This window comes from Microcaecilia unicolor, chromosome 7 (genome assembly GCF_901765095.1).
Source record: "Microcaecilia unicolor chromosome 7, aMicUni1.1, whole genome shotgun sequence".
NCBI lineage: Eukaryota > Metazoa > Chordata > Amphibia > Gymnophiona > Siphonopidae > Microcaecilia > Microcaecilia unicolor.
In genome coordinates this window covers 156,213,767-156,239,226 of record NC_044037.1, presented here as the reverse complement: position 1 = coordinate 156,239,226, position 25,460 = coordinate 156,213,767, and the positions used below count along the sequence as shown (strand labels likewise).

General features: G+C 45.3%; 1 protein-coding gene across 1 annotated transcript in view; it reads left to right on the top strand.

The window, feature by feature from the left end:
* The first annotated feature begins 3,319 nt into the window (after positions 1-3,319).
* The window catches only part of AGAP1 (ArfGAP with GTPase domain, ankyrin repeat and PH domain 1), a 2,358,592-nt gene continuing 2,336,451 nt past the window's right edge, over positions 3,320-25,460 (top strand). The window contains exon 1 of the mRNA XM_030210552.1: positions 3,320-4,290. Coding sequence (XP_030066412.1) covers positions 4,128-4,290 — 163 coding nt within the window. The 5' untranslated portion in view covers positions 3,320-4,127. The remainder of the gene's footprint in view (positions 4,291-25,460) is intronic.

The window sequence follows — 25,460 nt, the reverse complement described above, 5'->3', positions numbered from 1 at the left end:
CCAACTGTGTATGTACAGTGGTGTACTTACTTTAGTTGCCACCTGGGGCAAAACACCCCTCTCCTCCGAGGAGGGGGGTGCGCAGAGCAGGCATGCAGCTGTCAGCTTTGCCGGTCCTCTACACCAGAACAGGAAGTTGACATCAGAGGGGGTAGGGTCTGGCAAAGCCAACAGCTGTACACCTGCTCCACTCACCCCTTTGTTGCCTGCACCTAGGGCACACTGCGCTACCCTTTTTATGCTAGAGTGTATGTGTGTGGGGGTTTTTTTAATAGGACTGTTATGGAATGATTGTGATTGTATAGGTTAATTATCAAACTGTTGGGGAAGGGGAAATGGGCTAAAGGCTGGAAATTTAACTAAAGTGGGTGTAAGGCTGAAGGTTCACCTAGGGCAGCTAATACTGCTGTCTAATGGTTGGCCCGGCCCTGGGCTAATGGGGAGTTTGAGTTGCTGCTACTGAGGTGACTCCAGAATTGACATATTATGTATTCTATACTTTATCAAGATATAATTCTCTATGTGTCTACTGTTGTACATCTCTTATAGATCAGTAAAAATAAAGTTTAAAACTTAATGTAAACTTTTTGTGAAATAATATCCATGTGAGCAAATAGTTAGGAGAACATGTGCAAATGGCAAGGTTTTTGTCCCTTTTAACATTTTCTACCCTAGTCCCATCAATGGACTTAACTAACTTCTCAGCCTTCCCAAATGAGTCATTAGAGGTCTGTGGATCAGGGCCGTGCCAACACGGTAAGCGAGGTAAGCATGGCAGGGGGGTGCCACCCTCTGGGGGGCGCCGCTGCACCATGCTCACCTCGCTCGCCCTCCCGCTCCCATTGTTCAACTACTGCCCGCCCTCTTCTCCACCCCCCCCAACATCCCTTTTGTGTTTTTTTCTTTTTAAATTTACCTCCGTGGCGGTCCAGCAGCGCAGCATCAGTGAAGGAGGCGGCGCTCCCGACGTCTAGCCTTCTCTTCACTGTGTTCCGCCTTCTTCTGACGTCAAGGAAATGACGTCAGAAGAAGGCGGAACACAGCGAAGGGAAGGCTAGAGACGTTGTGAGGCGAGCGCCGCCTCCTTCACTGACGCTGTGCTGCTGGACCGCCACGGAGGTAAATTTAAAATAGAAAAAACAAGAAAAGGGATGTTGGTGGGAGAGAAGAGGGCGGGCAGTATTTGAACAATGGGAGCGGGAGGGCAGGGGAGAGACGAGCATGGATGCGAGGTGGGGGAGGGTCATGGAAGGGAGAGAGGGGAATTGCTGGATAGGGATTAATGGAGGGTGACAGAGGAGTGTGGATGGGAGGGGCAGGGCTCAGGGAGAGAGGGGAATTGCTGGATAGGGAATTAGGGATGAATGGAGGGCACAGAGGAGCATGGATGGGAGGGCAGGGCTCAGGGAGAGAGGGGAATTGCTGGAAAGGGATGAATGGAGGGGGCAGGGGACAGAGGAGCATGGATTGGGAGGGCAGGGCTCAGGGAGAGAGGGGAATTGCTGGATAGGGATGAATGGAGGGGACAGGTGACAGAGGAGCATGGATTGGCATGGATTGGGAGGGCAGGGCTCAGGGAGAGAGGGGAATTGCTGGATAGGATGAATGGAGGGGCAGGGGACAGAGGAGCATGGATGGGCATGGATTGGGAGGGCAGCCCTCAGGGAGAGAGGGAAATTGCTGGAAAGGGATGAATGGAGGGGGCAGGGGACAGAGGAGCATGGATTGGGAGGGCAGGGCTCAGGGAGAGAGGGGAATTGCTGGATAGGGATGAATGGAGGGGACAGGTGACAGAGGAGCATGGATGGGCATGGATTGGGAGGGCAGGGCTCAGGGAGAGAGGGGAATTGCTGGATAGGATGAATGGAGGGGGCAGGGGACAGATGGGCATGGATGAATATGGATTGCAGGGCAGGGCTCAGGGAGAGAGGGGAATTGCTGGATAGGGATGAATGGAGGGGGCAGGGGACAGAGGGGCATGGATGGGAGGGCAGGGCTCAGGGAGAGAGGAGAAATTGCTGGACATAGAGGGGAGGGAAGAGAGATGAAGGAGAAGAAATGAGGGAAAAGGAAGAGAGGAGAAAAACTGCACATGGATGAAGAAAATAGGCAGAAGCTGAGGACCAGAAATGAAGAAAAAAGGAGGAAAGGAAAGAAATAAATGGAAAGGAAGCCCTGGAAACGGAGTTAAGAGGACAGATAGCAGCAGAATCAGATACTGGGCCAGCATGATCAGAAAAAGAAAATCACCAGACAACAAAGGTAGAAAAAAATCATTTTATTTTAATTTTAGTGTTTGGAATATGTCCACTTTGAGAATTTACATCTGCTATCTTATATTGCAATGTATAGCAGTTTGTTTCTAAGAATATCACCATTTTCACGGGGGGGGGGGGGGGGGGGAGCCCGCCAACTGATAGTCTGCAGGGGGGCGACAGAGACCCTAGGCACGGCCCTGCTGTGGATGGACAGAGAGCCAGAGGCTGGACCTGGGGGAGACAAGTGAGACTGGTGGGGACAAGCAGGATGCAGAGCCACTAAAATTTGGGGATTTTGAAGGAGCGTCCTCATACCCCCCAAAAAATTGGTTGTCATATTTTTGTAATCACCATACTGTTTGCCTCATCTATTTTCATTGTTTTTTATAAAGTCTCCAACTTTTTCAGCATCCGAACAAATACAAAAATATAGCAAAGCCCAAGATGCCAAGTTACCCAATTCCAGGCTGGAGATGTTGGAACAATCCTGGTTTTGAACTTACATCACAAAGGAGTGTGTGGGACTTGTAGTGCCTGATCCTAGGCATTGAAATCAGTGCTGGAGGTCCCATAATGCACAAGGATTGGCTGCTCACAAATCCAGAACTGCCCCAAATCTCCAGAGTGGAACTGGGTATCTTGGGCTCTCTGCAAAGCGGAGCCTCTAGTCAATCTTCATTACCACTGTTTATTATAAAGTTCCAGTATGGCACCTCTTCAAAGCTATATATATAACGTTAAACACATGGGAGACCAAGGATAAAAAATGAGATTATTCATCATCTTTCTTAGAGACAGTAATGGCCCTTGGAATATGTAAGCTTACATTTGTACATGCGTTCATACAACGACGGTTTCCCGCTGCTCCACTACAAAAATTGCCCCAACACTTCTGTTAACGCTCCTGGAATAGTAAGTTTGAAAGAGAGGGTGTATGACAACACAGGCAGGGGGAGGGAAAAGAGTAGAAGACCTACAGTTCCCATGGTGCACTGTGTTAGAGGTTCCTGAATCTAGGAGCAAAGGACTGAGAGAAGCAGGAGCCTACGCATGACGTCATTGGTAGCCAGTGGCGGCGTCCTTGCAGTTGCCGAGAGGTAGACGGAATTCACAGCTGCGGGGTGTTTAGAGAAATAGGACGGGCCCAACCGAGAGAGAAAGGGGAAAAGCGATACTTGCAGCCGCATTTTGGGGTGAGAGACAGGGCTGGGGAAGGGGAAAAGAGATGTGAGCGTTTGCCCCGGGATAGAGTGGTCGGTGGAATCCACCACCACAGCCGCCGCTCACTGTGTTATGCTACGGAAAGTAGGCGCGCGCTGCTGCACAGCTGCTGTTTTTCTGTGCTCGTGCTACAAATCGTGGCATTGTTTTTAATTCTGAGGCGGAAACGGGAAAGGCAGGAGTGGCCCTTTTGTTAGGGTACTTGGTGGTTGGACTGAAGGCTGCGGTCTCGGTTTCGCAGGGTGACGGAAGAGCGGCTCCCTGCGGACAGGTTTCGGTTTTTGTTCGGGAATCGCCGTGAATCTTTTCCCATGGTGGCTGTTCTGAGTCGGAGGTGACAGGCAGGTACATGCCGGCCGTCGTCGCCATGCACTGACATTGGGAGCTGGGGTATCGCCGGAGCCGGCAGAGAGGAGGCGGCCGATGGCGCCCTGTCCCCGGCCAGCGACGGCATGACAGCCCACGCCGTGCCCCTCTAGCTCCTGAGAGCTACCTTCCTCCAGGTCTCTTCGCTAGTCGTTTGGAGGGAATTTTTCGCTGTAAAAGATCGATATTTTTTTGAGATAGTAGGGGATTTGATAGGTCGAAGAGAAAGATACACGGCAACCCTTGGACGATCATAGAGAGTCTCTCCTACTGAGGTAGAATATGAACTACCAACAGCAGCTGGCCAACTCGGCAGCTATCCGGGCCGAGATCCAGCGCTTCGAGTCCGTGCATCCTAATATCTACTCTATCTACGAGCTGTTGGAGCGTGTGGAAGAGCCGGTGTTACAGAATCAGATCCGGGAGCATGTTATTGCAATCGAAGGTAAGGGCATCCTTGTTCTGGCAGTGACCGCTTGGTTACGTCTTGGGAGTGGATATCTTGATGTTTGGGCAACTAGAATAATTTAGTGTGCTTTTGGGTTTTGTTAAGAAAAACAGTAATGTAAATCTCTCGGAATGTTTTTTGTAACAGATTAGAATTAAAGCTAGTCAATAAGTCTCTGTGAATAAGGAAGTCGCACAAAGGGTTGTTGGATTAAAATCTGGGTTAAAACTTTTTATTGGTTTAATGGATATATCTAATTTATATTTATGGATTCGATGTTGGCGGTTGATATATAGCTTTATCATACAGTAAACTTGTCATAGCTGTATGAGTGCTGCCCCTGTATTGTGGTGCATAGGTGTTAATGTTTCGGATCAGTTTCTGAAAAGAGGGCGTCTGTTTGACCTCACCCTCCAAGAGACTTTAGTTGTTTGATGTTTAGTGGTGGGGTTTTCTGAAATAAGGTGAAATGATATTCAGGTTCTTTTACTGTACTGTTGGTAATAGTGTTCTGGAGGTGATCTTCATATAGATCATGCAGCTACTTTTCCACAGATGGTTGTTTTCTGAACTGAATGCCATTTGTACAAAGAAAGATTGTGTGGAAAAGGGTAGAGACTGCATATTTTAGAAGGCAATTCATTTTCAGTCTGTCAATATCCAGAGGAAGCTGTTGACCAGATTGCAGAAATAAGTATATGTAGGATTGGGGTGATGGCCTTACAGTAGGCATTAGTGCAGAGGTGTCAAACTTCAGCACTTGCCAGGTCGGGTTTTCAGGATTTCCCCAATGAATATGCATAAGATCTAATTGCATACAGTGAAGGCATTGCATGATAATATTAATTCAGGAAATCCTGGAAACCTGACTGTACTGTGGCCCTTGAGGACAGAGGTCGGACAATCCTGCATTAGTGTGTTTGCTACATCTCAGTTCTTTATTTATGCCCAAAGTGTTATAAAATGGTAATATTCCAGACTGTAAGGTTAAACTGTTGAAACAGAAAAGGTGTGAATGGGTATATGCATAATGTAGTGGATAGAGGCCATTGAATTCCTATTTGCAGAAGTTGTGAAGTACCTGTGATTCAGGAGGACACATTCTGGTAAAAGCAAATATGTTTAATGCATGGAAATTTGTACCCTTATATATATACTTTTGGTTAGGACAGTCTTCTTTTCAGAAAGCCCGATTTGAAAAACTAGAGTTTATGTGAACACCTGACACACTCCTGAAAAACACATGATTTTTTTTTTTAATCGATTGACATTAGATGTAGAAGTCCATAACCTGTGGTTACTACTCATGTGAACATATCATATTACAGCTGTATATACTGAGTTAATATATTACATATGACTTTTGGGGGTTGCATACTTCTGTATCACAAGTTACTACAGTATTTGAGTGTTGAAAACTTGCTACATCAACTATCAAAGAGAAAAAACATGTGAGAGCAAATACACTAAGCAGCAACTTCACCTGTGGAAAATAAAATATAGAGTTATAAAAAATAGCATAATAGTCTTAATTGAAATCAAGACTTCACAGAACTCTCTCCCTTGTATTTAACATCTACCTTTTTAGTGAGTCAAGATTGAAAAGCTCCCTAAAGAGAGGGAAAGAATATCATCACTGACAGGAGAAAATGAGAATCTCTGTTCATAGGACTTGATTTTATCTACTTGTCCTAATGTCCAGTACCCTGCTGAACAGAGCAAGGAGCTTCAGCAGAAGTGTATGGATTTCTTACAGGCAAAGTACCAACTTGACATGCCAGTAAAGAGAGAATTGAAGCTTTTTAGGTGTGAATGAAACCCAAAGAACTATTCGTACTATGTTTTAGAACTTGGATAAAGTTGAAGTGAATTAAAAAGCTTTACTTTAAAAAAGACGATTCTCTGAGGACAAGCAGGCTGATTGCTCTCACATGTGGGTAACGTCCGCTGCAGCCCCTCGGATTGGAAGAGTTTCCCAGCAAACTCCAAAAGTCTCGCGGGAGGTCCAGCACGTGGGGCACGCCCACCACTCATGCGCGGCCATCTTCCCGCCCATGCGCAACCTCTCCCGCTCAGTTTCTGATTTTCTGCGGTTGCGTCCCTCTCCTTTTAGCCCTCGGAAATCGTTAAGCGGTTTTCGCTTCTGTCTTGTTTTTCTTGTTTAGGTGCCCTTCGCGCTTCTATTTAGTTAAAAAGAAAAACACTTTTATTTGAGCCACTATCGAAGAGATTTGCAAGGCTGCAACATGGTCATCTGTCCACACATTCACATCTCATTACTGCCTTCAGCAGGATACCCGACGCGACAGTCGGTTTGGGCAGTCGGTGCTGCAGAATCTGTTCGGGGTTTAGAGTCCAACTCCAACTACCTAGACCCTGTTTTATTCTGTTCAGGTTGCACTCTGTTAGTTGTTCTTCGTAGGTCAATTCTTGTTATGTCCTCGCCATTGCAAGGCTCAATTGACCTTTCTTTGTTGTTCTGCGTGAGCCCGGGTGCTAGGGATACCCCACATGTGAGAACAAGCAGCCTGCTTGTCCTCTGAGAAAGCGAAGGAGATACATACCTGTAGCAGGTATTCTTCGAGGACAAGCAGGCTGCTTGTTCTCACTGATGGGTGACGTCCACGGCAGCCCCTCCAATCGGAAACTTCACTAGCAAAGTCCTTTGCTAGTCCTCGTGCGCGCATGCGCGGCCGTCTTCCCGCCCGAACCGGCTCGTGTTCGTCAGTCTTCTTTTGTCCGCGCTCGGTACGGTTGTGTTTTGCGCCGTTCGTGCCCCTTAAGTTGACCCTTGCGCATCTTTTTGACTTTTCGCTAAAAAAAAAAAAAAAGGGATTCCGGAGAAGGGCCTTTTGGTCTTTTTCCCTTTCCCTTACTTCTAGTTTTTGGCCCCGTTAAGTTTTCTTTCGTTTTCGGGGTAGGCCCCTTTGAGGCCTCGGGTCGAGTTTTTTTCTCCCCATCTTTTTGGTGCCTTACCGCAATTACGAGTTTTGATTTTTAGGTATAACTTGTCTGGAATGTTTTTACATTTGGGGAGCGTGCCAGGTGCCCTTGACCTGGATTGGCCACTGTCGGTGACAGGATGCTGGGCTAGATGGACCTTTGGTCTTTCCCAGTATGGCACTACTTATGTACTTATGTACTTATGATTTCGCTGGCATGATTTTTCCGCGACGTGGTCATCTGTCCACACATTCACATCTCATTGCTGCCTGCAGCAGGATACCCGACGCGACAGTCGGTTCGGGCAGTCAGTGCTTCAGAATCTGTTTGGGGTTTAGGATCCAACTCCACCCCCCTAGGCCCATGTTTTATTCTGTTCCAGGCTACACTCTCAGTTAGTTGGATAAATTGTTAGGTCAATCTCAGTTATGTCCTTGCCGTTGCGAGGCCCAATTGACCATGTTTGTTGTTTTGAGTGAGCCTGGGGGCTAGGGATACCCCATCAGTGAGAACAAGCAGCCTGCTTGTCCTCGGAGAAAGCGAATGCTACATACCTGTAGAAGGTATTCTCCGAGGACAGCAGGCTGATTGTTCTCACAAACCCGCCCGCCTCCCCTTTGGAGTTGTGTCTTCCCTTGTTTTGTCTTGCTACATACGGGACTGACGAACACTAGCCGGTTCGGGCGGGAAGACGGCCGCGCATGGGCGCGCAAGGACTAGCAAAGGACTTTGCTAGTGAAGTTTCCGATTGGAGGGGCTGCCGTGGACGTCACCCATCAGTGAGAACAATCAGCCTGCTGTCCTCGGAGAATACCTTCTACAGGTATGTAGCATTCGCTTTCTCCGAGGACAGCAGGCTGATTGTTCTCACCAACCCTCCCTCCTCCCCTTTGGAGTAGTTTTGTTAATTTTTGCTATTCATTCAAGTGAGCGGGAGAGGTCGCACATGGGCGGGAAGACGGCTGCGCATGAGTGGTGGGCGTGTCCCGCATGCTGGACCTCCCACGAGACTTTTGGAGTTTGCTGGGAAACTCTTCCGATCCGAGGGGCTGCCGTGGACGTCACCCACATGTGAGAACAATCAGCCTGCTGTCCTTGGAGAATACCTGCTACAGGTGTGTATCTTTCGCTTTACTGCTAACTGGCACCACTTTTCTGTGTGTTTAATCTGCTAGCCCATGAGTAATGCATGTTATAAACACCCTTTTGGCAGTCTGAGGACAAGATCTCTAATAATATAGTGGGAACAGACCCCATTAGAATATGGAACCGTCTGATAGCTGTTGCTACATTTGTTGGCATTTAAAAAAAAATATTATAATGAAAACAAAATTTGCTGTTCTGTTTTAAAAACATTTTAGGGACCCTTTTACAAAGGCGTGTTAGGTTCTACACATGTGCAGCATGTGCCTAAATAGGCTACTGTGCCCCCAGCAGTAATTTCAGATTTGCCATGTGCCCATAATGCCTGGCTGATGCATTTATTTCCTCCCACGCGCAGCTTTTCCGGTGGTAATCAGCAGTTGGTCGGGTCAGACTGGTCACCATGTGTATAACGCATGAGCCCTTACCACTAGATCAATGGATGATGTTAATGGCCTAGGCTGGCTTTAGACGTGCGCTGATTTCAGTTTTACTGCATGCCCTTTTCCTGTCCCATTAAAAAAAAAAAAAAAGCCTTGTTTTGCAGATGCGGTAAAAACTGGCCAACGTACACCCAAAATACGTGCCTACACTACCACAGGCCACTTTTTACCGTGGCTTAGTAAAAGGATCCCTTATAGATTTAGCATCTTTTGCCTTTTCTAGTGTGGATCTTCCCACTATATAGGAGAGCAGCAGTATTAGCTTAACTTTGATCCCAGATATTTTCTCCCACGTGGTCTGGTTAAAATACTTCATAGACAGAATTTTAAATATGTTCCCTACCCTTGCCATTATAGCTGTAAATAGAATCATGTGAGTTTTTTTTTTAATGCTAATGGGTAAATACCTAGGATGTACAGAATACTTCACTAAGGGCCTTGTTTACTCAGGTGTGGTAGTATTTTTTTTGTGTGCGCTAACGTTAGAGACACCTATATATTCCTGGGTGTCTCAACATTAGTGTGCACTAATGTTTAGTGCGTGCTAAAAACGCTAGCGCGCCTTTAGAGCATCTTAGTAAACAGGACCCTAAGTGCTTCTTTTACAAAGACACGCTAGTGATTCCTGTGCAGCAGGTGAGAGGAAGCCCATAGGAATTGAATGGGCTTCCTCTCATTTACCATGGAGGAATCACTAGTGCGGCTCTGTAAAAAGCCTTAAGGCTCTGCTGATCAGAAGCCCCACACTGTTCCAAACAGCACTCTAAAATTAGCACCAGAACAGCACAGGGCAACAACGCTCCCATGATCAGAGTTAATAGCATGCAAACTTAGGCACGCTATTAGCTCTTATCATGGGGGAAAAGTGCGGGAGGATTCAGGCACAATCTTCCCATACTTGTTTGACAGGTGTGGGCTGTCAAAAGCCCAGACCTGTCAAATACAGGAGACGGAAGTCCATTGGACCCCCGGACCCCCGCCATCACTCAGCCCTGCTGGCCTAGTGCCCCCCAGACAGCGACACAGGGAGGGGCGAACCCTGTGCAGTTCTGCCAGATTGCCAGCCCTCATGTCACTTTCTGGGTGGGTGCTTGGGGGAATCATCAGGGCTGAAGCGATGGCGGGGTCCGGTTGTCCAGTTGACTGCCAGGGCATGGTGGCAGCCCAGGCTGGCAGTGATAGCACAGGCTGCCTGACTCTGACAGGGGGAAGGGGGAGCAGAGCCTTAACCCTAACGACAGATGTGAGCTGGCTTAGGGTTAAGGCGGTATTCCGCTCCTACGATCAGAGCGCTATTCTCTGATCATGGGGTGTAATACAAGCAGAGCTCATTTAAATCTAATTTAAATGAGGGGCATGAGCGCTGTTTGCCTGATGATCATGTGTGCTAGTGGCCTCTAGTGCCCGCATTTACCTTTGATCATCGGTCTTGTAAGGGAGGTAAGGTTTGGTATAAGCGTGCAGTAATTTTTAGATTTTTTACATTTTTAACATATAGGCAGCTTGTCGGTTTCCAATGTCACTGCATAACAATATCTACCAATTTTATACTGCCACATATAATTTTGACATGCTTATACAATTAGTGAATGATTCTCCATGCCATTCTTTGCAAACAATATTGGTTTCCATGTAATTTTCAATAAATTACCACTTGCTTTAAAGTCGTAATCAAAGTGATTGCCTGGAACATGAAAGTAATGTAGACTGATAACTAAGGTCACTGTGCTTCATTGTAAGGCCTGGGAACCAAATATATACCCTTCCCCATCTTGTCTGGAGGCTTGCAACTGTCTCCAAAACAGCTGTTTAGTTTAGTTTTCTTCCAACATTTCAAGGCTCTTGGTGAATTTGAGAATATTGTATTGAAGTGTGCTGTCCTGACAGATAACAGTTCAAAAACTGGGGGGGGGGGGGGGGGGGGGGGGGGTGGAGGGTGAACTTTCTGCCTGGAAAAGGAACATGATTTTTTTTTTGGTTCCCCCCTCCCCCAGAAGGTGTTACACTGGTTTGGGGGTTAGGGTTGTGGATTGTTTATGGGGCCTTGTTCACTCCATGTAGTAGGCCAATGCTGTCTTGAAATCCAAGGTGTGCAAGCTGCTTTTGCCAGGGTGGGCATGAGGTTGGGGGAAAAAATGTTGGCAAGACAATCGACTGGTTCAGATGGAACTCCGATACCATCTTCGGCAGGAACTTGGGGTGTGTGCGGAGGGCTACTCTATTGTGATGAAACTTAGTATAAGGTGCATCCACTACTAAGGCCTCAAGCTTACTGACCCTCAAGCTGAAGTAACAGCCACCAAGAAAATTACCTTCCAGGTCAAATATTTCAGATGGCAGGAATTCAGTGGCTGAAAAGGAGCTTTCATCAGGTGGGTGAGAATGACGTGGAGGTTTGACAGTGGGTTTTGACAAAAGCAAACCTCATGAAGCGAACAACTAAAGGCTGTCCAGAGATAGGCTTATCCTCTACACGCCTCTGGGCTGACTCTGGAGGGCCATGTCACGGCTCATAATGTTAGCTGTGGCTGCGTCGGTGGCTCACTTAAAGTCAGCCTCCATTGAAGAGATTTGTGAGGCTGCAACGTGGTCATCAGTCCACACATTCACTGCCTTCAGCAGGATACCCTACGTGACAGTCGGTTTGGGCAGTTAGTGCTGCAGAATCTGTTTGGGGTTTAGAATCCAACTCCACCCCCCTAGGCCCGTTTTTGTTCTGTTCTAGGCTGCACTCTCAGCTAGCTGTATATAGTTTCAGGTTAACCTATGTTATGTCCTCGCCATTGCAGGGCCCAATTGACCAATGTTCTTTGTTTTGAGTGAGCCTGGATGCTAGGGATACCCCACATGTGAGAACAAGCAGCCTGCTTGTCCTCACAGAAAGCGAAGATACTTACCTGTAGCAGGTATTCTCCGAGGATCAGGCTGATTGTTCTCACAGACTCTCCCACCTCCCTTTTGAAGTTATTTCATATGCTTTTTGATTTAACTGAGGAGACTTGCTTGGGCGGGAAGTCAGTCCGCGCATGCACAGTGCGTGATGCACGCGCGCTGGAAGACTGGGATAAATTTGTTTATTTTTTGCTTTTGCAAAATGCCGATTCCCGAGCCGACGTGGACGTCGACCCACATGTGAGAACAATCAGCCTGCTGTCCTCGGAGAATACCTGCTACAGGTAAGTATCTTTGCTTTTTTTGAATGGTGCTTGCCATGTTTTTTGAATGTATGTTATTTGTGGCTAATTTCATTTTCTTTGAAGCGTTTTGTTATCCTTTTGCCAACTTGTGTCTTCAATAAAAATATTCAACTAGAAAGATAACACGGTTAGAAATGTAATTATTGAGAGAAGGGAAGGAGATTGGCACACTGGGTGGGGTGGAGGGGAAGGGAAGAAGAAATGCCAGATACCAGACCATGAGGGGGAGGAGTAAGGAGCAGGAGATGGGTGGGGGAGAGGACCAGAGTTGAAGAAGATGGGGCTTAGTACCTCTCCACTCGTCTCTTCCTACGCCCCCCCTCGGATACTCCGCTCTGTAGATAAATCTCTCTTGTCTGTCCCCTTCTCCTCTACTGCTAATTCCAGACTCCTTTCCTTTTATCTCGCTGCACCTCACGCCTGGAATAGACTTTCCGAGCCTGTACGTCTAGCTCCGTCTTTGGCCGTTTTCAAGTCCAGGCTAAAAGCCCACCTCTTTGACACTGCTTTTGACTCCTAACCTTTACTCACTTGCCCTGTACCCCACCTCTTTAATTCCCTTACCTCTTAGTTGTTCTGTCTGTTTACCTGTCTTATTTAGATTGTGAGCTCTTTGAGCAGGGACTGTCTTTTCGTGTATGATGTACAGCGCTGCGTATGGCTTGTAGCGCTATAGAAGTGATAAGTAGTAGTAGTAGGGGTGGGGGAGGGGAACAGAGTGGAAGAGGACGGAGCTAGGCAGTGTGGGTGGAGGGGAGAAGAGGAACAGTAGGAAATTACTAATAGGAGAGATGGAATGGGAATTTGAGGGGGTAGTGAATAGTTGGCAGTTTGATATGTGGAGGTATATTAATGGGTTGGGAGAATAAGTGAGAGTGTGAAATGAGGGATATGAGAAGAGGTCAAGAAAAGGAGATGACATGGGGAAAGGTTGAGACGTAATGTGAATGACCTGAAAGACTGGAGAGAGGATGAGAGGCATCGAAAATAGATGCGGGTATGGGAGGAAGGGGTTGAGTGAGAGTGGGTATGGGGTAAAAAGATGGTGAAAGAGAGGATGTTGGTATGGGGTATAGGGTGATGGACAGAAGAATGGCCTTGGAGGTAAGGGAAGAGACAGGGATGGAGCTGGGACTGATAGGGTGATGAGATGCAGTGGAGGGCTAAGAGGGTGAGTACAGAGGATGGGAATGGGGGACTAATGAAGTGGGTGAAAGATGGGGAGGGGTTTTTGAGACTGGGTGAGGGAGAGACAGAGGGGGCAATAGAACTTCTGGAGAGGGAATGAGGGGGGAAATAGATGAGAAGTGAGGCTAAAGACTAGAGGGTGAGAGAAGTGTGTGGGGGGGGGGGGGGAACATAAAATGAAAGATCAGTGCCAGACAGATGTAGTGAAGGAAAGGAGGAAAAAATGGAAAAGCCAACCTGGAAAAGAATTTAGTATAAGACTGACACATGGAGAATGGGAGAGAATAGACCGGCCCAATTTGAAAAATAAAATTATCAGAAAAAGGTACAAAAAATATTGTTGTTTAATGTTTTTTAAGAACTGAGATGTGCATGATTTGGTAAATGTACATTTTTTTCCTCTTTTTGCAGAGTACAGGAGAAAATTCTTTTTTTTGTAACCAGTATTTGCACCACTTATAGAGTCTGACTTTATTTTAGTTTTTGTGGGCATGTTTTTTGTGGTTCCCTATGTTACGCATGTCTGACCGAGGTGATGGATTCTGCTAGCCTGTGGTGTCAACATAGGAATGTGTAACAGTCCAACTTGTTTGTTTTCAAGTAGCAAGTATATTGGTGCTCTAGGGTCCAGTGTAATATTTATAGCACTGTCTATTTTTCATTGGTGGGTTAGGGCTGTTGTGTGATCTGTATTGGTTTTGAGTGCCTTTGGCAGGGTTTTGTACTGTTTCATAAAATGTCCAACCATGTTTGAAAGGTTTTTGTTTGTTGCAGAGTACTATCTGCTTTAAGCATGTGCTGTTCGAGGTGGTGATCATATTTTGAATATTATTGTATGATGAGTTGTAAGGGGTATAAAGCACTTAATCGACCAGGATAACCGCATAAAACACAGTACTAATTTAATGTGGTGCATCCTAGCCAATTAAGTGCTGAACATCACACAAGATATGTTTTATCCACCTGCATATGCTTGGATATTCAAAGCAGGTGCATAGACATGGCTTGGCATTGTATATCTGGGAATAAAGCTGGCAGTGGTCAGCAAAACACTGATTGCCGCCAACTGAATTTCAGGCCCAATATGTCTGCTCGAGAGGGGTTATGTTGCTGATACTGAGATGAAACCATAATCGGATTTTTTTTGTATGGTGAATTCTATGGGAAATGCTCTAGTTCAGTTCTGCACTCGTTGCATGAGGAAGGCTCCTGTGGATGCAGAATCCACTGTGACAATGCAGAGTCAGGGGGTCAGTGTATGTGTAGATATGTGTGTGTGTGTGTATGTATGTATTAGAGTTCCTGGCAATTTTGTGGCGTATAACCAATGTTGGTGTTTTTTTTTTATATTGCTTGCCTGACTAGTGTTTAGAGTGAAGGGACTTCCTTACCCTCCTTCCTGATCAGTTTTCAGGGGGCCATTTCTTTTGGCTCCCTTGGGGGGGGGGGGGCAGATGTGCTACCTCATCCCTTACTTGAGGCAGCAGAGTGCCATTAGCTGCCCCTGGGGATAAGTACTATCAGTGAAGGAGGCCAAGAGGAAAAAAGTTATACCTGGGGAATAAGTGCTATCACTGAGGGAGGAGGTCTAGAAAAAAAAGTGCTGTCTTGTAAGGGGGGGGGGGGGAGGAGGGAGGAGAAAGTGCTGCCTATGGATGACCTCAGGGAAAAGTGTTGCCTCTGGGGGGGGGGGTATTTTTTTTCTATCCATGTGACATGGGGAGTTACTGGTAAGAAGGGAGAAAGAGCTGGGATTTGGAGAAGGAGAAAAAGGGAGGTTGCTGGTGTAAGGCCTGGGGGAGAGGGAAAGTGCACTTTCCCCTTGCTAATTCGTGTGAATGTGAGGGGGTATAATAAGAGAAATTTCCCATGGTACTGGCTCATTTCAGTTAAAAAAAAATCTTCATTGTTTGGATATGCTGGCTTCATATTCAGCATTTTGAGATAAACATTTTATCTGGTCTTTCAAAAGAAATTGAACTTCGACAACTGATATGATTTGTATATTTGAAGTTGATTCTGTTGATTTTTTTTCTGAAGTTATAAACGGTGGCGAACTTATACGGGGATATAGTGGTATATAAACACATTGACACTGACATTTTAGTCTGGTGAATGTTTGTGTGGTATTTTTTTTTAATAACCATAATGAATATGTATGAGATGCATATATGCAGTTGAGAGGTTTTAACAATGCTGAAAGTAAGCCAGGTGTGCTTAATAAGAGAATAGGGTAAAGGATGCATATTATCCCCTTCAACTTCTAAGCAGCTTGTAGATCCAAGGAAAACACAATTTGAAGTGCCTGTATACAAATGCTAGAAATAAGATCGGAGAATTAGCGTATATAGCACTAAATGGTGAGGTAGATATAATAGACATCTCAGAGACTTGATGGAAAGATGACAATCAATGGGACACTGTGTTAACAGGGTACAAATTGTATTGCAGTGATAGAGAGGATCAAATTGGCGGTTGCGCTATATGTTAAAGAGGGAATTGAGTCAAATAAACATTCCACATGAAACAGCAGCATGGAATCATTATGGATAGAAATTCCCTGTGTGAAGGGAAGGAGAATTCTTGTAGGGCTGTACTACCGTCCACCAGGACAGAACGAACGGACCGATGAAGAATGTTTATAGAGATCAGGAAAGCTGTCAAATGGGGCAGCACTGTAATAATGGATGATTTCAGTTACCCTGATATTGACTGGATAAATGCTGCATCAGGGAGTGCTAGGGAGATAAAATATTTAGATGTAATGAGCAACTGATCCAGGAACCAATGAGAGGGGGAACTATTTTGGTGGCGTTCAGAGGACATAGTGTGAGAAGTGGCGACGTTGGGTCCCCAGGGAAACTGTGATCATAACATGATCAAGTTTAACCTACTAGCTGAGATGAACCCGCAAAGAAAATCTACTGTAGCTGCATTTCATTTTCGAAAGGGCAACTATAATATAATGAGGAAAATGGTTAAAAAGAAGCTAAAAGGGTTGGCTACTAGATTAGAATGTTATTCGAAAATAGCATCTTGGAAGCCCAGACCAGATACATTCCATGTATTTGCAAAGGTGGAAAGAAGAGAAAACGACAGCCAGCATGGTTTAAAAGGTGAAGTAAAATAGGCTATTACAGCCAAACTATTGTCCTTCAAAGAATGGAAAAAGGACCCAAATAAAGAAAAGAAGCAACATAAGCACTGGCAAGTCAAATGCAAAGCATTAATAAAGAAAGCTAAAAGAGACTATGAAGAGAAACTTGCCGCAGAGGCAAAAAATCACAGTAACAACTTTGTCAGGTACATCAGAAGCAGAAAGCCTGTGAGGGAATCCATGGGACCGTTGGGTCACAAAGAAACAAAAGGGGCGCTCAGGAGAAAATGAATGAATTCTTTGTGTCTGTCTTTATGGAAGAAGATGTAAGAGATCTGCCTGTACCGAAAATAGTTTTCAAGGGTGATGTTGCGGAGGAACTGAAAGAAATCTCGGTGAACCTGGAAGATGTACTAAGCCAAACTGACAAATTAAAGAGTAATAAATCACGCGGACCGGATGGCATACTTTCAAGGGTACTCAAAGAACTCAAGCATGATATTGCTGAAATGCTGTTAGTAATACGTAACCTGTTAAAATCATGCATAGTACCTGAGAGGAGTGGCCTAGTGGTTAGTGTGGTGGACTTTGGTCCTGGGGAACTGAGGAACTGAGTTTGATTCCCATTTCAGGCACAGGCAGCTCCTTGTGACTCTGGGCAAGTCACTTAACCCTCCATTGCCCCATGTAAGCCGCATTGAGCCTGCCATGAGTGGGAAAGCGCGGGGTACAAATGTAACAAAAAAAAAAGATTGGAGAGTGGGCAATGTGACACCAGTTTTTTTTTTTTTTAAAAGGGTTCCAGGGGTGATCTGGGAAATTACATGCCGGTAAGCCTGACATCAGTGCTGGGCAAAATAGTGAAAACTATTATGAAGAATAAAATTACGGAACACCTAGACAAACATGGTTTAATGGGACAGAATCAGCATTGGGCTAACTGGCCTCACCAGTTTGCTTCATTTCTTTGAAAACATGAATAAACATATGGATAAAGGTGAGCTGGTTGATGTATGTATCTAGATTTTCAGAAAGTTTGTTCCTCATGAGAGATTCCTGAGAAAATTAAAGAATTATGGGATTGGAGGTAATGTTCTGGTGTGGATTAGGAATTGATTATTGGACAGAAAACAGAGGGTGGGGTTAAATGGTCATTTCTCTCAGTGGAGAAGGGTGAACAGTGGTGTGCCGCAGGGATCAGTACTGGGACCGGTGCTATTTAACATATTTATAAATGATATGGAAATCAGAAGAACAATTAGAAATTAGGTGATTAAATTCGCAGATGACACAAAACTATTCAAGGTTGTTAAAACATGTGCTGTCTGTGAAATATTGCAAGAAGACCTTAGGAAATTGGAAGACTGGGCATCCAAATGGCAGGTGAAATTTAATGTGGACAAATGCAAGGTGATTCACATTGGAAAAAATAATCTGAATCGTAATTACCTGATGCTGGGGTCAGCTCTCCAGAAACAGATCTTGGTGTCATTGTAGATAATATGCTGAAATGTTCTGCTCAGTGTGTGGTGGTGGCCAAAAGAGCAAATGGGATGCTAGGAATTATTAGGAAAGGGATGGTGAATAGGACTGAAAATACTATAATGCCTTTATCCGCTCCATTGTGAGACCGTACCTTGAGTTAGAACATAAAGAATAGCCATACTGGATCAGACCAATGGTGCATCTAGCCTGGTATCCTGTTTTCTAAATAAATGACCAAGCCAGATCACAAGTACCTGGCAGAAAACCAAATCGTGGCAACACTCAATACTACAAATCCCAGGGCAAGCAGTTGCTTCCTCAAGTCTGACTCAATAGCAGACTATGGACTTTTTCCTCCAGGAATTTGTCCAAACCTTTTTTAAACCCAGATACACTAACTGCTGTTACCATATCCTCCGGCAAAGAGTTCCAGAGCTTAACTATTGTTGAGTGAAAAAATATTTCCTCCTGTTTGTTTTAAAAGTATTTCCATGTAACTTCCTCGAGTGTCCCCTAGTCTTTGTACTTTTGGAATGAGTAAAAAAAATCAATTTACTTCTCGTTCTACACCACTCAATCATATCTCCCCATTTCCTTCAGTTTTTCCAAGTTGAAGAGCCCTAACCTCTTTAACCTTTCCTCATACCAGGAGTTCCATCCCCTTTATCATTTTGGGTCACTCTTTGAATCTTTTCTAATTCTGCTATATCTTTTTTGAGATATGGCGACCAGAACTGAAGGCAATACTTGGGGTACGGACGCACCATGGAGCGATACAAAGAGATTTGCAGGCACTGCTTTCACTGCATGCAAATCTCTCATGAATATTCATTGTGGATATCCTGAAAACCTGACTGGCTGGGGTGCCTGCAGGACCAGGTTTGGGAACCACTGCATTATAGTATTTTTGGTCTTATTCACCATCCCTTTCCTAATAATTCCTAGCATCCTGTTTGCTTTTTTGGCTGCTGCTGAACACTGAGCAGAAGATTCAGCGTATTATCTACGACACCCAGATCTTTTTCTTGAGCGCTGACCCCTATGGTGGACCCTAGCATCAGGTAACTATGATTCGGATTATTCTTTCCAATGTGCATCACCTTGCATTTGTCCACATTAAATTTCATCTGCCATTTGGATGCCCAGTCTTCTAATTTCCTATAGTCTTTCTACAATATTTCACAGTCTGCACGTGTTTTAACAACCTAGTTTTGTACCATTTGCAAATTTGATCACCTCACTCATTGTTCCAATTACCATAACATTTATAAGAATGTTAAATAGCACCGGTCCCAGTACAGATCCCTGCGGCACTCTACTGTTCACCCTCCTCCATTGAGAGAAACGACCATTTATTCCTACCTTCTGTTTTCTGTCCAATAACCAATTCCTAATCCACACCAGAACCTTGCCTCCTATCCCATGACTCTTGAGAAAATCAATCAAAAGCTTTCTGAAAATCTAGATACACTACATCAACCGACTTACCTTTATCCACACTACATCAACCGGCTTACCTTTATCCACATGATTATTCACACCTTCAAAGAAATGAAGCAAGTTGGTGAGGCAAGAATTCCCTCGGCTGAACCCATGCTGACTCTTTCCCATTAAATCATGTTTGTCTACATGTTTTGTAATTTTACTCTATTTTGCCCAGCACCAGCGTCAGGCTTACTGGCCTATAATTTCCTGGATCACCCCTAGAACCATTAAAAAAAAAATTGGTGTCACATTGGTCATCCTCAAGTCATAAGGTACTACAGATGATTTTAACGACAGGTTACATATTACTAACAGCAGATCAACCATTTCATGCTAGAGTTCTTTGAGTACCCTTCAGGTTCACCGAGATTTCTTTCAGTTCCTCTGCATCATCACCCTTGAAAACCAGTTCTGGTACAGGCAGATCTCTTACATCTTCTTCCGTAAAGACAGAAGCAAAGAATTCATTCAGTTTCTCTGCTATGGCCTTGTCCTCTCTGAATGTCCCTTTTGCTCCTTCGTGAACTATCGGTCCCAAGGATTCCCTCACAGGCTTTCTGCTTATGATGTACCTGAAAAGGGTGTTACTGTGTGTTTAGCCTCTGTGACAAGTTTCTCTTCATATTCTCTTCTAGCCGCCTTTATTAATGCTTTGCATCTGACTTGCCAGTGCTTGTGTTGCTTCTTATTTTCTTCATTTGGGTCCTTTTTCCATTCTTTGAAGGACAATCGTTTGGCTGTAATGGCCTCTTTTATTTCACCTTTTAGCCATGCTGGCTGTCATTTTTTCTTCTTTCCACCTTTCCAAATACGTGGAATGCATCTGGTCTGGGCTTCCAAGATGGTATTTTTGAATAATGTCCATACCTGATTGAGTGTCCTAACCTTTGCAGCCAATCATTTTAGTTTCTTTTTAACATTTTCCTCATTTTATTATGGTCGCCCTTTCGAAAATGAAATGCAACTACAGTAGATTTCCTTTGTGGGTTCATACCAGATAGTATGTTATGATTGCTATTTCCCAGGGGACCCAACACCGCCACCTCTTGCACTATGCCCTGCACGCCACCAAGGACGAAATACAAAATGACTCCCCCTCTTGTCTGTTTCTGGACCAGCTGCTCCAAGAAGCAGTCATTTATTACATCTAGAAATTGTATCTCCCTGGCACTCTCTGATGTAAGATTTATCCAGTCAATATTGGGGTATTTGAAATCGCCCATTATTATAGTGAACAATTTGCCAGCTTTCATAGTCTCTGTAAACATTTCTTCATCTGTCTGTTAGTTCTGTCCTGGTGGACAGTAGTACAGGCCTACAAGAATACTCCTTCACTTCATACATGCAATTTTTATCCATAATGATTCCATGTTGCTATCTGCGTCATGTGAAATGTTTATTTTATTTGACTTATTTCCCTCTTTAACATATAGCGCAACCCTCCTCCAATTTTATCTTATCTATCATTGCGGTACAATTTGTACCCTGTTAACAGTGTCCCATTGATTTGTCCTCTTTCCACCAAGTCTTGAAGATGTCTATTATATCTACCTCACCATTTATTGCTATATATTCTCCCATCATGTTTTAGGCTTCTAGCATTTGTATATTGGCACTTCAAATTGTGTGTTTTTTTCCTTTGATCTACAAGCTGCTTAGAAGTTGAAGGGGATAATTTGTACAGCGCTGCGTAACCCTAGTAGCGCTCTAGAAATGTTAAGTAGTAGTAGTAGTAGTAATGTGCATCCTTTATCCTGCTCTCTCATTAAGCACACCTGGCTTACTTTCATCATTGTTGAAACCTCTCTACTGGGATTCCCTAAATGTCCTGTTTTAATAGTGTAATTTAAGAATACTTCACACTGAATCATATGGTCCTGGGCAACTGTCGGCTTCCCCACGCATTCTAGTTTAAAAGCTGCTCTATCTCCTTTTTAAAAGTTAGCGCCAGCAGCCTGGTTCCATCATGGTTAAGGTGGAGCCCATCGTTTTGGAACAGTCTCCCCTTTTCCCAGAATGTTGCCCAGTTCCTAACAAATCTAAATCCCTCATCCCTGCACTATCTTCTCAACCACATGTTGAGATTTTCGAGCTCTGCCTGCTTTTTGGGTCCTGCGCGTGGAATGGGGAGCATCTGGACTTCAGCTTTTTACCTAAGAGCCTAAATTTTGCTTCCAGAACCTCCCTCCCACATTTTCCTATGTCATTGTTACCCATATGTACCAAGATAGCCTGCTCCACCCCAGCACCATTTAAGATCCTGTATAGGTGACGTGAGGTCCGCCACCTTTGCACCAGGCAGGCAAGTCACCAGGTGATTCTCAAGTCCATCAGCCACCCAGCTATCCATATGCTTACTGATTGAATCACCAACTACATCAGCTGTCCTAACCCTTCCCTTCTTGGAAGTTCTTGGAGACATATCCTCGGTTCGAGAGGATAGTACATCTCCTGGTAGGCAGGTCCTGGCTACAGGAGTACTTTATACTTCACCAGGGTGATGCTCTCCTTCTAGGAGACCTCTCTCTTCCAAGGCAACACAGGGGCTTCCAGACTGGAGGTGGTACTTCTCTACAACGTCTCTGTAGGTCTCCTCTATATACCTCTCTGTCTCGCTCAACTCCACCAAGTCTGCTACTCTAGGCACAAGAGAACGCACCGTTCTCTGAGAGCAAGGGGCTCTTTGCATCGGGCACACACATATAACCGCTCACGAACTGGGAGATAATCATGCATGTGACAGTCAATGCAAAAGACTGGATAGCACCCTCTCGCTGCTTTACTGCTGCCTCCATCTTAGTATTTTTGAGTTTTTCAATCATTTAAAACTTGCTAAGATATTAAGGATATTAGTTTAATATAAAAATGTCTTTAACTTATATGGTATATTGTGTGATTTATTTAATGTTTTTTTCTTAGAAAGTAATGAAATGTAATTAAAACTCTGTTATAGCACTCCTCACTTGTTATCTTAATTACAATTACTGACTATAAATGAAGACTAAACTAGTAGGTCCTGCAGTGCCTGCTAGAGGCTATCTGTTAAAGCTGTGGTACAAAGTTCAAAAGTAGGGGGAAAAGAGTATGGAGATTAGTTGATAAAGTTTGCTTTTTTATATTTTTATTCTGCCTATCACTAACCTACAATTCCTCCTTTAAACCCAAAGTTCCCAAAGCAAAATCAGGATTTTGTAGACTTCAATCATATCTCCCCTCAATCGTCGCTTTTCCAAGCTGATGAGCCCTAACCTCTTTAGCCTTTCCTCATACAAACGGAGTTCTATCCCCTTTATCATTTTGGTCACTCTTCTTTGAGCCTTTTCTAACTCAGCTATATATTTTTTGAGATACAGCAACCAGGTGTTAAGGTGTGAGAGAGTAGAATATTTGCAAAGATTATTAAGGGCAATCTGATTACTGAGTTAGCTTGAAAGGGTCTATTTGAAGCAGTCCCCTTAGATTCAAAACTATATAGAGGAAAGGTCCCACTTAACTTTCTTCCATAGCGTCCCTTCAGATCAATCCAGAGACTTGTGGGTTATGCCCCTCCTCCAGCAGGTTAGATAGAACTCTGAAATTTCCCTCTAGAGGGCATGTGCAGCCTTCCTAACTTCAGTATTCTCTCTATCTAGCAGGTAGAAGGTCATACTGTGCAGCTCTGGATTCCAAAGCTCCTATCCCGTTCCCTCGGGGGTGTTGAGCTTTTGGTGGGGTTGAGGTGCGGATGCACATTTGGGATACACCTGGTGGTGCCAGGTCCCTACCCTTCTCCCCCTGTCAGACGGACAACTTTGCAGAAAGGTAGTCTCCTGCCTCTTAAAAAAAAAAAAAAAAAAAAAAAGAATCTTTCTTTCAACGGCAGTACCCTCTAGAAGCACAAAGTGTTTACAGTGCTGGAAGAAAAGCCGTTCAGCTTACCTTGAATGTGAGCAGTCCTGACAGGGTACTGTAAGTAAATATTTAATTTACCATGTCGGTTCAGTCGGAGTCGGTGAAGCGCTGTTCGCGCTGCGGAGCGCGCCGGTCAGCGTCAGGGGTTTGCGAGTCTTGTTCGGTGGGTTTGGAGAAGCTGGTACCGAATTAGCAGACCGCGAGTTGTGCCCTGATGTCGCGCAACGAAGTGAGGCTAGTTGGGCGGGAAGCATTGGTCTCGGGCCGGCGCGTGCCTCCGCTTCCGCCATTTTCTCTCTGAAGACCGACAGACCTGAGGCAGTGAAAGCCTCGTTGGCGGAAGACGCGGTTCCGGAGGGGAGTGCGGGGGCGGAGACGCCAGCTGTAGCTTTTTTGCTGTGTTCTGAGGGAGAACGACAGCCGGCGGCCATTTTAGCGACGCAAGCGGGTTTGGGCTCGCAGCAGGCTAAGAAGCCTCGTATGGATTTTGAGCACTCCATTCCCGAGGAATCAGCTCACTCAGATTTGGAGGATGATATGGGATCAGTGGAGTCAGAGCCTGAGGCGCTGGAAGAAGGAGCGATACCATCTGCTGAGGGGGATGACACCACATTGGCGAGGCTGTTCAAAAGAGAGGAGCTCTATGTGCTTATTGTCCACGCTTTGCAAATTTTGGATCTCTCGGCTCCTGAGCCTTCGGTTCTGGTTGCGGTTAGTACCTCAATAATGTCAGGCACTCGAGCGCCTCCGAAATCTTTTTATATTCACGAGGCTATGCAGGTCCTAATTCGGGCTCAACGGGAGACTCCTGAGGCTACTCTGAGGGTGGCTCGTTCTATGGGCAAGCTTTGTCCATTGCGGCAAGAAGATTTGGACTCTTTGAGGATGCCGGTAGTGGATTCACTTATTACGGCTGTTACCAAGAAGACCGCTTTGCCAGTGGAAGGAGGGTCGGCTCTTCGGGATCCTCAAGAAAAGAAGCTCGTGGCATCTATGAAGTCTTCATTTGAGGTGGCCGCGTTGATTTTGCAGGCTTCTGTATCTGGGTCATATGTGGCTAGAGCATGCCTCGGGTGCAGAAAGCGGTGTCGCCGGATGACCTGATTGAGTGCCTTCCTATGTTGGAGTCAGGTTTGGCATATTTGGCTGATCCTCCTGTATGATATTCTTAGAGCTTCCGCTAAAGGGGTGTCTTTGGCGGTATCGGCTAGGCACTGGATCTGATTGAAGCATTGGGCTGCTGATCTTCCTTCTAAATCCCGTTTAGCATGGTTACCTTTTAAAGGAAGACTTCTATTTGGTCAGGAGCTAGAACAGATTAAGGACCTGGGAGAGTCCAAGGGACGTCTCCCTGAGGATAAATCTAAGAACCAAGCAAGGACTTTTCGACCACGTTTTAAGGAAGCAAAGAAATATAGACCTGGTAGGGTTGCCAGTTTTTTGAAGTCCCGTTTTTCTCAGAAGCAGCAGCAGCCCTTTCGTCAGGACCGTAGAATTCCGCAAGCTGCTCCCAGAGGTCAGCCTGGGGCCAGAGGTATGCAATGATGGGCCCTGGTCCAGTCCTCTCCGCTGATAGGAGGATGGCTGTCTGACTTTGGAGAGGAATGGGCCAGGGTAACTTCAGACGAGTGGGTGCTGAGCGTTATACGAGAGGGGTACAAGCTCGAATTTGCGCATCCTCTCGCAGACAGCTTTCTCGAGTCTCCGTGCAAGTCGGCGATAAAGTCGGCAGCGGTAAAGGAGACCTTGGCAGAGTTGCTTCATCTGGGGGCAGTAGTGTCGGTGCCAGCAGACGAGGTGTGTTGAGGACGTTACTCGATTTACTTCATAGTGCCCAAGGAAGAGAGGGCCTTCCGGCCTCTATCAAAGCCGTCAACAAGGCCCTCAGAATTCGACATTTCCGCATGGAAACCCTTCGCTCAGTGTTGGTAGCGGTGCAGCCCGGGGAGTTCTTAACAGCTCTCGATCTCAAGGAAGCCTACTTGCATATTCCCATTTGGCCTCCTCATCAAAGATTTCTTCGTTTCGCAATATTAGGTCAACATTTCCAGTTCAGAGCCATGCCGTTCAGACTGGCTACGGCTCCTCGTACGTTTTCCAAAGTGATGGTGGTCATGGCGGCTTATTTAAGGACCAAGGGTTTGCAGGTTCACCCTTATCTCGACGACTGGTTGATTCGAGCCCCGTCTTACGCAGAGAGTGTGCAAGCCACTCAGCAGGTGATAGCTCTTTTACAATCTTTGGGTTGGGTAATAAATTTTTGAAAGAGCCATCTAGTTCAGACTCAGACTTTGG